The sequence below is a fragment of the Prunus persica genome, chromosome G7 (assembly GCF_000346465.2).
Source record: "Prunus persica cultivar Lovell chromosome G7, Prunus_persica_NCBIv2, whole genome shotgun sequence".
Lineage (NCBI taxonomy): Eukaryota > Viridiplantae > Streptophyta > Magnoliopsida > Rosales > Rosaceae > Prunus > Prunus persica.
Window position 1 is genome coordinate 18,550,302 of NC_034015.1, and position 15,048 is coordinate 18,565,349.

General features: G+C 37.8%; 3 protein-coding genes across 9 annotated transcripts; 2 read left to right on the plus strand and 1 right to left on the minus strand.

Annotated features, from left to right (window-relative positions):
• Positions 1,740-4,583, plus strand: LOC18769107 (methylthioribose-1-phosphate isomerase). Of its 2 annotated transcripts, XM_020568665.1 has the most exons (10): positions 1,740-1,869; positions 1,947-2,053; positions 2,184-2,239; positions 2,325-2,483; positions 2,583-2,682; positions 2,804-2,946; positions 3,147-3,252; positions 3,550-3,688; positions 3,776-4,044; positions 4,127-4,583. In XM_020568665.1, exons 2-10 carry the CDS (start codon positions 1,958-1,960, stop codon positions 4,205-4,207), a joined length of 1,149 nt encoding a protein of 382 aa, XP_020424254.1. In that variant the 5' UTR covers positions 1,740-1,869; positions 1,947-1,957; the 3' UTR covers positions 4,208-4,583. The 2 variants fall into 2 exon arrangements, with proteins under 2 accessions (XP_020424254.1, XP_007202151.1); XM_007202089.2 differs by having other exon boundaries at positions 1,750-2,053.
• Positions 5,279-11,524, plus strand: LOC18769230 (ATP-dependent DNA helicase Q-like 3). 5 transcript variants are annotated; one of them, XM_020568570.1, is made up of 19 exons: positions 5,279-5,528; positions 5,669-5,779; positions 6,616-6,623; positions 6,717-6,800; positions 7,050-7,190; positions 7,301-7,335; positions 7,756-7,839; positions 8,034-8,122; positions 8,289-8,441; positions 8,826-8,922; positions 9,101-9,104; positions 9,223-9,372; positions 9,461-9,553; positions 9,635-9,700; positions 9,794-9,927; positions 10,029-10,123; positions 10,226-10,350; positions 10,625-10,731; positions 10,852-11,524. In XM_020568570.1, exons 1-19 carry the CDS (start codon positions 5,375-5,377, stop codon positions 11,306-11,308), a joined length of 2,187 nt encoding a protein of 728 aa, XP_020424159.1. In that variant the 5' UTR covers positions 5,279-5,374; the 3' UTR covers positions 11,309-11,524. The 5 variants fall into 5 exon arrangements, with proteins under 5 accessions (XP_020424159.1, XP_020424157.1, XP_020424158.1 ...); XM_020568568.1 differs by having other exon boundaries at positions 8,826-9,104; positions 9,230-9,372; XM_020568569.1 differs by lacking the exon at positions 5,669-5,779 and having other exon boundaries at positions 8,826-9,104; positions 9,230-9,372.
• On the minus strand, positions 11,615-14,727 carry LOC18771276 (protein STRICTOSIDINE SYNTHASE-LIKE 4). Of its 2 annotated transcripts, none has more exons than XM_020568573.1 (6): positions 14,390-14,720; positions 14,064-14,276; positions 13,779-13,846; positions 12,452-12,688; positions 12,221-12,353; positions 11,615-12,031 (listed from the first exon to the last, which is right to left on the minus strand). In XM_020568573.1, exons 1-6 carry the CDS (start codon positions 14,540-14,542, stop codon positions 11,759-11,761), a joined length of 1,077 nt encoding a protein of 358 aa, XP_020424162.1. In that variant the 5' UTR covers positions 14,543-14,720; the 3' UTR covers positions 11,615-11,758. The 2 variants fall into 2 exon arrangements, with proteins under 2 accessions (XP_020424162.1, XP_020424163.1); XM_020568574.1 differs by having other exon boundaries at positions 11,627-11,868; positions 12,250-12,353; positions 14,390-14,727.

A 15,048-nucleotide genomic window follows, 5' to 3' on the forward strand; every position in this document is an offset into this window, starting at 1 on the left:
GCACCACCGACTCATTCTCTCATTCTCCACCAACCATCGTTGAGTTGAGTGCCCAGATGGCTCCGCTCCTACAGATGCAGACTTTTACCCCGAACCTAATCCAGAATCAGGATCCTCTTTTGACGACCCCGACCCCGACTCTGACTATGACGACAACGACCCCGACCCCGACTCCGAAGACGACCCCGATCCCGACTCCGACTCCGAAGACGACATCGACCCCCACTCCGATGATGACCCCAACCCCGAATTTGGCTCTGATTCAGACCCTGATCCCGATTTCAACTCTGACTCCGGCCTCGACTCAGGCTCATATTCCGATCCCAATTCCTACTCAACTGTATCCTATGCATCTTCCGCTGCACAGATTATGACTTCTCGACTAACGACCCCGACGCATGGACCAGATTGCGCATTTTGTGAAATCCGAGGATCAATTGGCGGATATTTTGACAAAGGCGATTTCCAGTAAAGCATTCCACAATTCACTGGATCAGTTGGGCATTGGCGACATCTATGCACCAACGTGAGGGGGAGTGTTGGCGTGACTTGTGGATATTGACTTACTTTCCTTACACACCAAGAATTCCTATTATAATTGTAATTGATTTACTTTAATTCCTGATTTCCTACTCTAAATAGATTTAGGAATTTATTATTTACTTGCCCATTCAGGTTTCATTGTATTATAAATATGACCTCCTACAAGGAAAAGAATACACAGAAAATTCCCACAAACAAATATTCTCTCATAGTTTTAATATTTTAGCAACTTTTCCAATCCAATCCGATCACATTGAAAGTTTATTGTCATTGAATCAGATCGGATCGGATCATCAGTTTTTATAATAAAATATAAAATATTTATTGTCAAATTTAATATAATCAAACATTTTAATAGAAATAAATGTAAAATATAAATAAAATGCTACATAAAATTATTTTGATTTTATAATATATTAAACATAACTCCATAAAATTACTTAAAATATGTATAATTTTTTTAATAAAAACTAGCCTCTCTGCACGCGCTTCCGCGCTTGCTAGAGGTTTTTTTAAAAAAATAAGTAAATTTATTTTAGAATTAAAAAAGATAATGGGTAGTTGTGTTCCATAAAAATAGGATCTATTATCTGCTTTTTCTTTTTCTTTTAATTTTTTTAAATATGAAAAAGTGTGAATTTACCATATTATCCTCATTTAATTAATAATTTCAATTCTTAATGTTTGCATTAATCAAGGGCATTTTCTGGTATTTTGAATGTTTCACCATTCTCTGCCTTTTGCTTTATATATATAGATTATCTAATGAGCAAAATAAGTATAATACTAATTAGATTGGATTGGATCCTCACAAGCAAATGTGTCATCCAATTCAATCATGTCAGTTTTGGAAATTAGGAATCCAAGGATTGCCAAATCATCGAAATCGATTAAAATTAGATTGGAATGGATAAATCGGTTTGATCAGATTGAATTGAATCTTGCACACCCCTCGAAACCCATGTCCGCATATTAAAATAATTTAAAATATTGCGTTTTTCAGGAAAATAAAAAACTTTACTAATCATTTTAACTCAAATTTTGAATAAAGTTTAGCTATCACATGCAAAACGGTACGGTTTTCTGAATCATATATCAAATGGGCCCTAACATTTTATGGTATTGTGCTTTCACAAAGAATTGGGCCTCTGATGTCAGGTTTGTGCGCTTTTACGACACGGTCCCTTTAGGAACGGTTCACTCCACGCCACACTGCTCGCGTCACTCTCCACGACAAACAAAGGAGAAGAGGAAGAAGAAAAGAGAGGAGTTCAGCTGACTGAAGCAGCAGCAGACACAAAAGCTACCCTCTTACATCACCTTCAGGTAACCTTAGGTTCGCCTCCTCTTTCTTCTCCCACTTTAATCCCTAACTATCCATCGTCGGAACGTCGTCGTACTAGGCTCTGCTGGAATGGCCCTTAACTCGGAGTTCACAGAAGGCACCGAAGCGGCCAACTCTCTCCAGTCTATCTGCTACAAGCGTGGCTCGCTTCAGCTACTCGATCAGGTCTCTCTCTCCATATAATAATAATAATAATCCAATTAATTTCGTTTTTATTTCTTGTTTTTGGGTAATTTAGCTCTGTAAGTATAGAATTAGCTTCCAATTAACTGTTAGGTTTGTGGGTTTTGAACAGAGGAAGCTACCTCTGCAAACCACATACTTGGATATCCGAGACTCCACAGATGGATGGTAAGGACCGAAAAAGCTCGCTCTTTCCCATTTGCTTTTAACTGTTAATTTGTCAAATTCACGAATTGGGTTTGTTGTGTTTCAGGCATGCGATCAAAGATATGGTGGTGCGCGGTGCGCCTGCCATTGCCATTGCTGCAGCTCTGTCCTTGGCTGTAGAAGTGTTTAACTTGGAGGATTTCAATGGAACACCCGATGAAGCGTTTTCTTTCATTGTAATGAAATTGGAATATCTGGTCTCCAGGTTTGAACATGTTATATATAATAATTTTCAGGTGTTTAAATTGTATAGTTTAGAAGATGGCATTCTGATTGTGTTGTTTTTTCTTTGATGGTTCTTCAGCCGACCAACTGCTGTCAATCTTTCAGATGCTTCAGCTAAACTAAGACAAATTGCATCCACGGTAGCTGCTGCAACTTCGGATGCGAAGAATGTGTTTGAGGTATGGACTAATTACTTCTATAATTCTATTGTTTTAGGTTAGTGAGATTGTACTTGCTGGTACATGCTACATTTCTGTTGCTAATATTCCATTATACTTGCTTTGTTTGTTTATTTTATAGGCTTTTATAGAAGCTTCTGAAATTATGCTCAAGGACGATGTTGCTTCAAACAAGGCTATTGGGTCTTATGGAGCAAGTTTCATTCAGCACCTACTGGAAAACTCTAAGAGCATTTCTATGTTGACCCATTGCAACACTGGCAGGTATTTTTCTTGGGACGCATCCTTCATGATTTGGTTATTGCATTTTGTGGTTGCCCGTATGGGTTTTGTGTAGGTTGAGCACGTGCTCCACAAATAAAGGGTGGTCATGAAACCCTACAATACATTGTGGAGGTTTTACATATATTTACTTAATTTTGCTTATAGGTCTTTTCTGACTGTGTTATGTTTTGTATTTCTAGTCTTGCATCAGCTGGTTATGGTACTGCCCTTGGTGTTATACGTTCACTTCATACTGAAGGAGTGTTAGAAAGGGCCTATTGTACAGAGACACGCCCATTCAACCAAGTGAGCGTCTACTCTTTAGTTGTTCATAGTTTTCTGTTAGCATCCTCAAAAGAATTCTCCGTGGTATTCACATATATAAAATGAGGAAATTAGTTAAACAAAGTGATCTTGAGAGGAGTTGCATGCTGTTGTATTGTGTGTGGTGTAATTGTTAGGTCATTGAAATGGTTGTTGTATTTATCCTATCACTTAGTTTAAGCATTCAAAGTGCGCTACTGAATATTATTGATACATATTTTTAAATTTTTTGAGAAAAATTGATATATATATATTATTATGATTCTCAACTAAATGCAGGGATCCCGACTTACAGCATTTGAGTTGGTGCATGATAACATACCTGCCACTCTTGTAGTAGATTCGGCTGCAGCTGCATTAATGAAAGATGGACGTGTGAATGCTGTAGTTGTTGGAGCAGATCGTGTTGCTGCAAATGGTATTTGAAACGAATCAACAACTCATTGCTTTAGCATTCTTATTTACAAAGGTTTTGTGTAGCTGATTTCCTCTTCACTTACTTCAGGTGACACTGCGAACAAGATTGGGACCTACAGTCTTGCCGTAAGCGCAAAGTACCATAACATTCCATTTTTTGTCGCGGCACCACTCACTTCCGTCGACTTGGCTCTTTCTTCTGGACAAGAGATAATAATAGAGGAAAGATCTCCAAAGGAATTGTTGCACTCACAAGGGGGACTCGGGGAACAAGTTGCTGCATCTGGAATCTCTGTCTGGAACCCAGCGTTTGATGTTACCCCTGCTAATCTAATTGCCGGCATCATAACAGAGAAGGTATCCACTCTCGCTCTATGAGAAATAATCAATTAGAGCCTGTTGTGTTTGAATCTGATGACCTTTTGTTATATCTAAGCAGGGTGTCATAACAAAAAAGGGCACCGATGCTTTCGACATAAAGGGTTTTGTTCAGAAGGCAGCCTTGCAGTCCGGTGCATAGCAGATGCTTCTGGGATTGGATGAAACATACACCACTGGTTTATTGCCGTGTAACTTAATATGAAGAGAGCTATGCGCTATATATGTCAAATAATTGGGAGAATCAGTCTTTTACCCCAACTGATGACTTCTTTCCCAAAATGTAAGCCGGCCATTCTATGGTATTATTGGTCGATGTAATAAGTACAAAGTTAATAATAAATTAGAAAAGCAGCTGTTGTAGATTTTAAGGCAAATTTATGTGGTTTTTTGGGGACCTTAATCCATGAATGTGAATGTTGTGTGTATGTACCCTAAACAATATCAATATGTATGGGGCTTATGGCCTGGGATGTTTGTAGAGTCAATAACAAGTTTCTTTGGGATGAAGCGTGACAGATTAATGGCCGAAGTGATTACATTTTCGTTGCATTTGTTGACTAAAATTAACAAATGTTGCATTCCTTCGCTTTTTTATTTAAATTTAAAAAAAATCATTCTTGGGGAGAAAATGTGATTTGAGCTTGTGACTTCTTCCAATATTAAGAATGGGGAGAAAATGTGATTCGAGCTTGTGACTTCTTCCAATTCGAGCTTGTGACTTCTTCCAATATTAAGAATGGGGAGAAAATGTGATTCGAGCTTGTGACTTCTTCCAATATTAAGAACAGAAAAAGTATAATAATTAGAGCCCCACCACTATATTAGAGCCCCACCTCACCAGTGTTTAGTTAGTAAGGTCCTTACACTTCATGTGGTCGGGTCCGACGCGAAAGTCCTTTCGATTAGAGGTTGTGAGTCTGCTCTAACGCTGGTGGTGAGAGTAGCCAATCTCCCTATAAACTATTTTTCATTATTAAAAAAAAATGTTTAATAATTAGACTAACAACTAATTGATAAATAATCATCATTGTCGTTATGTTACATGACATGAGTGAGAATTTGGATCACATTGAAAGTGTAAGTGGATTAAGTAGCTACTCCTACTAGTCATGCAACGACGTCGAAACGGCCCAGCACTTTGGCCCATATCAAATATCAACCTCTTCATTTTTACCCCATCAGTCTCTCTCCTCTCACAAAAATTTTCTTCTAATACAAAGTATCCAAGCAATTAGCTTTTTCGTTTTGAGGACAAATACTTGGCTTGCAAATTGGGTGGTGTTTGGTTGCAAGGGTAAGTGGAAAAATGAAGAAATCACCATTGCCGTTGCAAAATGCATGTGGCGGTAGTAAGAATCAGAGTCTGGGAAAGGAAGCTTTGGTGAAGCTATTGAGGTGGCATTTTGGGCATCCTGAATTTAGAGGCAAGCAATTGGACGCCATTGAAGCTGTCTTATCAGGTATATTGTACCTACATTTTCTTCATGCCTGGACAATCTCATTGTTTTTGCCTGTTTAGTTGCTCAGAAAGCGTGGGAAAATGTAAACACCTGACCTTGGCAAAACCCCATTTCTTTTTTTGGCGTTTTCTGGGTTGCAGGAAGAGATTGCTTTTGTCTGATGCCAACTGGTGGCGGGAAGTCAATGTGTTATCAGATACCGGCCCTCGCCAAGAAAACTGGAATTGTGCTTGTTGTTTGTCCTTTAATAGGTGAATTAGATGTATAAATACATTTAGTGTTCGAAAAATCGGCCTAGGCGCTAGGCGTGGGCGGGTTGGTTTTTTTATATAAATTTTTTTTCCTGACTTTAAACCTCATGTTGCCTCTCTCCTCTGAGCCGTTGAGAGAGAGAGAGAGAGAGAGTTTGAGTCCGATACCGAGAGAGAGAGGGATATGGAGTGGAGGAAGAGTTAGACTTGGAGGCCTAGCCTTTCATTTCAAGTATTTTCGTTGTAGTACTATTATATGCTTTATGCTCAACTTTTTTCTCATGTTTTATATCACTTATGGTAATTTATAATTTATATATCCTTTTATTTTGCATGATTTTGGTATAAATTTATAATTTATAATACAAAATAATTAAAAAGAAAAGAAACGCCTAGGCCCCGATTACTCCTCTAGGCGCTAGGCCCTTCAGAAAACTTTGCTGAAGGGCTTCTGATGGGGCCCTACTTTGTGCTGCTTGAGCTTCTTCACTTAGCCTTTGGCTATGAACCTTATCCAGGGTTTTATAAAAGTGTGAATGCAAAGATTGATGCTGATATCACAGAGTGGAAGGTGGCCAAGAACCAAAAGAAACTCTCTTAATTATCTGAGATGAATTGAGATGAATGTACTGGTTATTTTAGTATTAAAATTTTGTCAAATCTCTTTAGTTTATGAACTTTGGTTATTTTGTATGAAAATTTTGTCAAATCACTATACTGCCTAGCAATTTTTCGAACACTGATAATTTTTGATGTTTTACATGTTTTAACAAATGAAAATACTTTGTGTAAATGCTTGGACTTGGCTCTAAGTTTGTTATGCATTCTGTGTGCAGCTTTGATGGTAGGTAGGCCTACAGTTGCTCTCCTGGACTTGTGGTAATTTTTGTACTCTGAGAATTGAGGTGTGGGATTTTCGCATTTTTTATTTGACCAGGAAAACCAGGTGATGGCATTGAAGGAGAAAGGAATTGCTGCTGAGTATCTCTCCTCGACTCAGGCAGCCCAAACCAAAAATAAGGTTGAAGTTGGATTCACAATATAATCTCTTGCTTTGCATTAAACTGATTTTCACTGTGATGAAAACCTTTGGGTTTATTTATATAGTAGTTTATACAGCTTTACCGAGGCTTATGAAGAAGCAGGAAGTTGTTGTTTGGTGATCACCTTACTTTGTATTAGTTCACTTTTATAGAGACTTCCTGCAGCATGCAAGCGTAAAAGCAATGGCCCCTGATGAGAATATTGATGTCTCACTTTTGCATTTTAGATCCATGAAGACCTTGATTCTGGAAAACCATCTCTGAGGCTACTTTATGTGACTCCAGAACTGATTGCCACACCCGGATTTATGACAAAGCTGAGAAAGATTCACACGAGAGGGTTGCTAAATCTCGTTGCCATAGATGAGGTGTGAAGCTAAATTGTATGTGTACCCATAGCTAGTATATGTGAACATTTGAGTTTTCTCCAGAAGTTTGAGATTTTTTGCATAAGTTCATCTCTCTTTTGAAATTTCAGGCACACTGCATCTCTTCATGGGGCCACGATTTCAGGTTTGTGATACACATATATTTTAGCAACAATTGGTGTGTTTCACATTTATATTTATTATTTTGACCCAGACAACTGGGGGCTTCGAAATGATCAGAAACTCCAGTGAATGTGATAATAAAACGAAAACTTTCTAAGAACCTTAATTTGTGGTAGTAAAAGTCAGATGGCAGCATAATCCTAATCCCTCCGTCCTGTGTGCTATTGATTCTGTAGTTTCTTAAGATTTTCTTCTTTTCAATTCCTTTGAGATATGTACTGCTAGATTTTTTGACCTATTTGCCTCAACTTCCATATCATTATTATTTGTATAAAGTGAGAAACGGAGTGGTGGTAGTATTGATCTATATATAATATTGAAACTCTGACAATCAGGTTCTTTCTTTTGGTTCTCTGTCTCCTTAATTGTTGTACTGAAACAGGCCTAGCTACCGAAAGCTGTCAACTTTAAGGAGCCACCTCCCAGGTGTACCAATATTGGCTTTAACAGCTACAGCCGTTCCTAAGTGAGTCTTTTGCTACACTCTGCAGAGAAACTTAGCTCATAATTTGTAATGCCTCTGACTTTCTTTCATTTTGGTGTTTTGCAAAAGATGCATTGGTTTGTAGATTTAAAATTATTGAGCATCATTTTTTCTTTTAAAGTGAGAGGCGCTAACTATTGTATTTTCTTTAATCATCATATTGTTTTGTTCTGCAGAGTTCAGAAGGATGTGATAGAGTCCTTATGTCTTCAGCACCCGTTAATCCTAAAATCTTCTTTCAATCGTCCTAATATACATTATGAAGGTGCACCCTGCTTCCCTGGCTTGATTCACGTCCTGTTTGTGACGTCTCTTGGCTAGTATTATACAAAGCTCGGGAAAGGATAGGAGTAGTTGTTAAATGTAACCTTTGCCATTACCTCACATCATGTACATATGGAGAAATCTGATCAGGTTTCTCTATAATGCAGTTCGATACAAAGATCTTTTAGATGATGTCTACGCTGATTTGTGTGATGTGCTAAAATCTAGTGGAGATGTCTGTGCAATTGTTTACTGCCTTGAACGTACAATGTGTGATGACTTGTCTGCTCATCTATCAAAAAATGGAATTTCATGTGCTGGTAAATCACTGTTTTTCATCGACACCTTATGGCCCATTCAGTAATGTTAATACTTTATTTCATTTAAATTAAATATAAAGAGATGGGAGATGTAGATGAGAGAGGAAGAATAATACAACAGTTTTTGAAATAAACAATTTTAAATGGTTTTCAGTTTTTAGTTTTCATTTTTTCTATTCTTCCTCCTCTCATCCTCACCTCTCTCTCTCTCTCTCTCTCTCTCTCACACACACACACACACACACACACACACACATTTCTCTTCTCTCTTCCATTTTGTTTCCTTGGTTAATAAAATGTTAATAAATGGGCCACTAGTTATTGATTAGTAAATTCACCACTTTTGTTTTAATAAAAAAAATGGCTTTCTTTTGCTACTTTCAGCTTATCATGCAGGGTTGAATGATAAACTACGGAGCTCTGTCTTAGATAATTGGATTTCTTCTAAGATACAAGTTGTTGTGGCAACGGTGGCTTTTGGGTATGATTGTATATATAACTTAAACATTTTTTCTTCTTGCCTTTTGCGAAAAATTTTTATCTTATTGCCCCCAGCTCATGATTGGGATTGTGATGTCCTTGCCTCTTTTCTTTCTATATTTGTGCTTGGAGCTTGTTCTGGTGCATGCACAGTAATTGAGCTATTGGTGTCCCTTCAGGATGGTATGAAACTGAATTACTGTTTGTTTAAAAGAAATCTTACAATTTTTTTTTTTTTGTTCAACTCTCCAGTTGGAGATAATGTTTGGCATAATGTAATGTGGCTCTGGTTAATTTAAAGGGTATAGATAGAAAAGATGTCAGAATTGTTTGCCATTTTAATATTCCCAAGTCAATGGAAGCCTTCTACCAAGAGTCGGGTAGAGCTGGTCGTGATCAACTACTCTCCAGAAGCCTGTTATACTATGGAATCGATGATTGCAAAAGAATGGTTGGTTTAATAACACTGCTTACTTTGATGCCTGTTTACGCTTAGTTCCATTGTTCACTTTAGTTTCTTTCAATTGATTATATTGTAGAAATTTATTCTAAGCAATGCTGATAACAAGAAGTCAAAGGCCTCAAACTCACAGGAAGAGTTGTCAAATAAAACCCTGACCGACTTCCAGCAGGTAACACCAATAACTTGTATAATGTTTGAATAAACTCTACATAATTGGTGTTTATTGGAATCTGAATTGAAACACATGTAGATGGTCGAGTATTGTGAGGGTTCTGGATGCCGTAGGAGAAAAATTCTTGAGACTTTTGGTGAAAAGGTAGTATAACCTACTGGAACTTTTGCTTCATATGTTTTTAGAATGCAATATCAATGCTGCAGAAGAGCTAATTACTGACATAATTCGAAACAGGTATCTGCATCACTATGTGGAAAAACATGTGATGCCTGCAAACATCCAAACTTAGTGGCCAAGTATTTGGAGGAGCTTGCAAATACTTGTATCGTCCGGCAAAAGTTTGGTTCATCTCGAATTTTTATGAGCAGGTGGTCTATTTTTATTTAGTGCTGATATTTGCAGTGTTATTTAAATTCTTTCATGTCAATGTAACGAGGCGCATGCTTATTCGTTAATGTCTGACTTTCAGCTCCTCAGATATGATTAATGAAGATGGAACCTCTGAATTCTGGAATCGTGATGATGAAGAAAGTTGTTCTGAGGACGACATATCTGATTCTGATGGTATTTTATTTACCAAAAAAAAAAAATTCTATTTTTTCTTTTCTGGGGTGGGGGAGGTATGGTAATTCGTGTATCTCATTCACTCTCTTCGTCAAATGCCAGATGGTCTTGCAGTCAAGAACCTTGCCAGGTCAAAGTTGCCAAAAAAGGTGGGAATCAGTGAAAAAATTGAGTGCTTGCAGCGTTTAGAAGAAAGATATTACCCGGATAAATCTTCTGATAAGCAGGTTCTTTCTGACATACTGAATGGTCTTGCAATTAGAAGTTTTAGAATTGCATATGTGCCCTTACGTTCTTTATGTGCTTTATGAACCATTAGTTGCTGGATCCGCCACTTGATAGTATGATTGCCATCCAAGTGGCAATTGACATGTTAGCTAACTTGCTAAAAAACTGCCGTACATTCACTGTTCATATATATGATTTAGAATGGTAGATCTAAAATAATCTCCACTTTGACCTTTACCCCTGAACAACTATTATTGCCTAATTTGACCACAGATAAATAAACCAGAGAAGAATGCTATATCTGATACGCTGAGGGAAGCAAGCAAGCAAAGATTACAAAATGCTCTAAAGCAGGCTCAGCAGCGGCTTGGTAACTTAAAGTAAGCTCATTGCAACAAACTAGTTAACCTCTTGAGATATTAATTTTTCTCCCAACAATGGAACTATCCTTCTTTTGTGAGTAATCTGGAGGTTCTCTAAGTTGAAAATCTTCTATGCAGGATTGAAGTGGAAAAATCAGCCTCTTTTCTCGAAAACGAGTGTTACAACAAATATGGGAAAACTGGGAAATCTTTTTATTATTCTCAAGTGGCAAGTACAGTGAGGTGGCTATCATCTGCAGATTATACTGGCTTAACTAATCGCCTTGGCACCGTTAACAGTTCCCTATCAGACGATGCTCTGCCTGAAACAGAACCTCCTGCAGCACGATCACCTTTGGTGGAGGGACCAACAGAAATTACCAGCAGTGATTTCCATGATAGTGTTAGATCAGAAACTTCTGTAGCTGTGTCACCAACGGAAATTGCTTCCCCAAGTATAAGGCTGCCACCAATTCCGTCCTTCTCACAGTTTATCAACACCAGAAAGACAAAAGACAACAGATCAAGTGCATCAGAAAAGAAATCACCAAATGGAGTTCAGAAGAACCTAGAGAAAAGAATGAGGTTGCAGTAGGTTGAATATCTTGGTTCTTTTATTTTATAATTTTTGAGGAAACTAGGCATACAGATACTTCGCAATTTCTTCTCGTTGTCAATAGCTGATCTTCAGCAGTTATTTCCGTGTAGTGTTCAAAACCCAGCTATAAAATCTAACATGTGGAAGAGGCATGTATATCCGGTTATGGTTATTTAGATTCTATCACAAAAAATCACAAATTCGATTTACCGTTTTACTCTGTGATGGCAAAGAATTTAAGCATTTCTTTCTTGTCTATGAATTCAGGGGATTCATCTCATTAACCTTCTTCCTTTGGGAAACTGATACGAAAGGTTGGCTGAGATATAACTTAAGCTTATTACAGAAAGAGCATTCAAAAATAAGCTTGGTTTGTGAAACAATCCATTCGTCCTATTGCCTCTTATTCATTTTGGTTCACGCTAGTGATGCTAGCAATTAGGTAATTTATGCATCTTTAAGTGGCAACTTGCCAATGAAATTGGTGTGCAGGCTTCCCAAGTAAAGATGATCCTCAAATTCCAAAGCATTTGTCACAAACGACATCACGCTTCCATCTGGATCCTCAAGCTTCTTCACAATCTTACCATTAGCTGCCACATTCACCACCATGGCTTTTGTGCGCAAGCCACTGACTAGTTCAGTCAATTTCCGAGATGATGCTATCAAGTGTTTGGCTGCTTTGGAGGCGTGGACAAACTCCAGCCCCTCTGTAGTCAACTGTGTCATGCATCCAAACATGTCATTCTAGTTGGCATATGCTCTACGAAAAATTCTTGGGAAAGAGGTGGCACTGTCACATCGTGTTATACTATATGTATAACCACCACGTGACATTGTAACAGTCGCACCGAAGAATTTCTCGTGTTTCAATAAATGAAAAGATGAACCTAATTAAGGTTGTATTACCTGAAGTAGAGCGATCCAGAAAGATCCATCTGGGGCAAGATTGATGTTGTCAGGTCCACCAGGAAGGTTCTCAATGAAGATCTCTGTCTTCCCTTTGTTCTCTCCCTTCAGCCAATGCCTTTGGCACCTAAATCTGACCCATAAACACAATATTATTAACATGATAATTTGGTTTAAGTTTTTCCTAACTGATGAATGAGCAAGAAGTGTTAGTCACATCATCAAGCTTACTTCCATGTTTCACAGACCACCAGATAATCTTGGTGTTTGGACACTGCAACTCCATTAGCAAAACCCAAGTTATCAAGTAGGATTGAAGTCTCCCCTGATGATGGATCGTACTTGAGCAGCTGCCCATGTGGTTTTGCCTCTAGCACATCTAGATACCAATCATGGAGTCCAAATTTGGTGCTTGCAACACTAAAATATAGACTGCCATCTGATGCCTCAATCACATCATCTGCAAATCTGATTTCAACATGAATATAATAAGGCTAGCCACACTTGGATATCAAACTTATCACAAATAAATTTTCACATCCATAATACTACATTCAATCTATTCATATATGTCAACGGGTCTAGCCCAGTGAAAAATGATCTTAGCTTGCAGAGCATAGCAGTGGTCTCAGGTTTGAACCCTCTATTGGCGCCTTGATAGAATGTGTGTGAGAAACTCTCATTCTTTTGTAGTTAGACTATCGCTTATATTAAAAAAAACGTCTCTTCATTTATTGGGCCATGCATTTATTTTCAAGTGTTACCAACGCTTATTTATTGGGCTTATTTTGTGATAAGAAGCACATGTATCCTTTGTTACTGGGTCAGAGAGATGTGGACCCAGGATCCCTTTGGGTCCACTGGTACCTCCATGAAAAACACGGGTGGAATATTTGCGGGGTTCGCACCAACATGGTCTTATTGATGTGGCCTGTGTTTTTGCATTTCTATTGGATATGCTTGAGCAGAAGAGAGTTAATGCATCAGACAAAAACACAGGCCACTATCAAAGAAAAAAATCTGAGATTAAATGTCGAAACAAAACCCATAAGAAAAAGTACCAAACTTCGATTGCAACAGCCATGGATTCATATCGAATACCAACAGACCATGATGTGCATGACATGTAGCAATCGGTCCCAATATTTTTTTATTTGGACGAAATCGGTCCCAATATAAAACCAAAATAAGAAAAAAGATTCCTCACAGTACCATCGCTAAATGGTACAAATCCCAATTTCGTGAGGAAACTGCCACACCTCACTATAGAAGATGACCTATTGGATTGTTCTGTTCTGTCACATCAGAAAATATTTGGCATGGCTTGCACATGGCTCTTTTTCAAGCGAACACATTGATTTCTCCAGCCATTTTCCACAGTTGGATGAAATCACAGCTAACTTGTGTTCATGTAGTTTTTATCTGAAGGGTAAATCAATTGCACGGCACTTGATTTTGCAGCTTTTTGCACATTTCAAGAATGAAAAATTATCTGACTACACATGCATTCAGAACAAATGTTGCAGCATATTGGTCTTTATAGTGTACCTACTCTTACCTTATTTTGGACCCATTAACATGTGAAGTGAGAAGCTTGACACCATTTTCAGTAATTTTAAGCAAACCCTGCACAAATCACAGTAACATGCAGAAAAACTTACTTGTAACCGCCCTGTCAATAACACAATGGCACATGGAAAAAATTGTCTCACATATCATTGCATTATTGATCATAATAGTAAAAAGTATTATCCCGACAGTCTTTTTCGAAAAATAAGACTAGAGTGCTCTGCTTTGACAAGGCCACAGGCATATACAAGGGGTTAAGAGGTGGTGCTCTTACCTCTTCAGTATCACATGCAACAACATCACCTTCCTTGGTGATTGTGATCCCAAGTACTGTATCACTGTTCACCCTTTTCCAATTCTCCCAGTTACCATTTTTGTGAAGCCTTTTGATCCAACCATCTCTTGTAGCTGTATATATTGTCCCTTCTTTGTCCACATCAACATCTTCTGGTTTCAGAAGTACCCCATCCCCAAGTTTGATCACTTTCTACAGAAACCCAAAAAGGAGAAAGAAAAAGATAAAGCAATGAACTAATGATAACAAGCAGAGTAATTAAGCAGACAAACTAAAAGATTATGAACACAAACTTGAAGCTTCACCTGCAATATGTTGTTTTTAGGAAGATGGGAAGAAGAAGATGGTGGAGGCAGGTGAAGTGAGACTGGGGATATTGGGGAGGAGAAGTAGATTTGAAGAGTGAATGCAAGCAAACATGCCAGAACAAATGAGGTTAGCAAATGCCTGAGAGCCATGGGACCACTTTTCTGCAGTGAGGTGTGTTTGCTTTTGCTGGAAGAAGATTAATGTTGATGAGAATATTGCCAATATTGTGAAACATTCACATTGCTGTCTGAGTTAAGTTGTGGCTGAAAATTGCAGCTGTCAGGAAAATAGAGAAGCCAGTGAGTGAATTATCACTAAAAATTAATATTATTTTTCTTCTCAATTAATCATGATGAAGAAGAGAGAGAGTCTCTCTCATGTTTCAAATGTGTTTAGGATAAGGTTTATCTATTCAGTGGTCGTGTTATTGTCAAATCGACCGCAACATCTTCATGGGAACATCGTATGATTGAGAGTTTTGGGGAAATCTAACCATCTCAAATTGCTAGAAGAAGAATTCAAAGATGATAGGGAAACTGAATTTGAGAAAATTGTGCTTCTTCTAATTAGAATATTCTTTCTTTCTAATGGGTTTAAACTCTCCTTTAATCCAATATATTAAATATATATATATATATTTTAAATGAAGTCTTGA

What these genes read in the sequence shown, in the direction of transcription:
- LOC18769107 (XM_020568665.1), top strand. Translation starts at nt 1,958, where the DNA reads ATGGCCCTTAACTCGGAGTTCACAGAAGGCACCGAAGCGGCCAACTCT. An exon ending in CGAGACTCCACAGATGGATG is followed by an intron (nt 2,240 to 2,324) that starts GTAAGGACCGAA and finishes GTTGTGTTTCAG; the next exon opens with GCATGCGATCAAAGATATGG. An exon ending in AGATCGTGTTGCTGCAAATG is followed by an intron (nt 3,689 to 3,775) that starts GTATTTGAAACG and finishes CACTTACTTCAG; the next exon opens with GTGACACTGCGAACAAGATT.
- LOC18769230 (XM_020568568.1), top strand. Translation starts at nt 5,375, where the DNA reads ATGAAGAAATCACCATTGCCGTTGCAAAATGCATGTGGCGGTAGTAAG. An exon ending in CGACATATCTGATTCTGATG is followed by an intron (nt 10,124 to 10,225) that starts GTATTTTATTTA and finishes GTCAAATGCCAG; the next exon opens with ATGGTCTTGCAGTCAAGAAC. An exon ending in CAGCGGCTTGGTAACTTAAA is followed by an intron (nt 10,732 to 10,851) that starts GTAAGCTCATTG and finishes TCTTCTATGCAG; the next exon opens with GATTGAAGTGGAAAAATCAG.
- LOC18771276 (XM_020568573.1), bottom strand. Translation starts at nt 14,542, where the DNA reads ATGGCTCTCAGGCATTTGCTAACCTCATTTGTTCTGGCATGTTTGCTT. An exon ending in GTGGTCTGTGAAACATGGAA is followed by an intron (nt 12,354 to 12,451) that starts GTAAGCTTGATG and finishes TTTATGGGTCAG; the next exon opens with ATTTAGGTGCCAAAGGCATT. An exon ending in TCTGGATCGCTCTACTTCAG is followed by an intron (nt 12,032 to 12,220) that starts GTAATACAACCT and finishes TGCATGACACAG; the next exon opens with TTGACTACAGAGGGGCTGGA.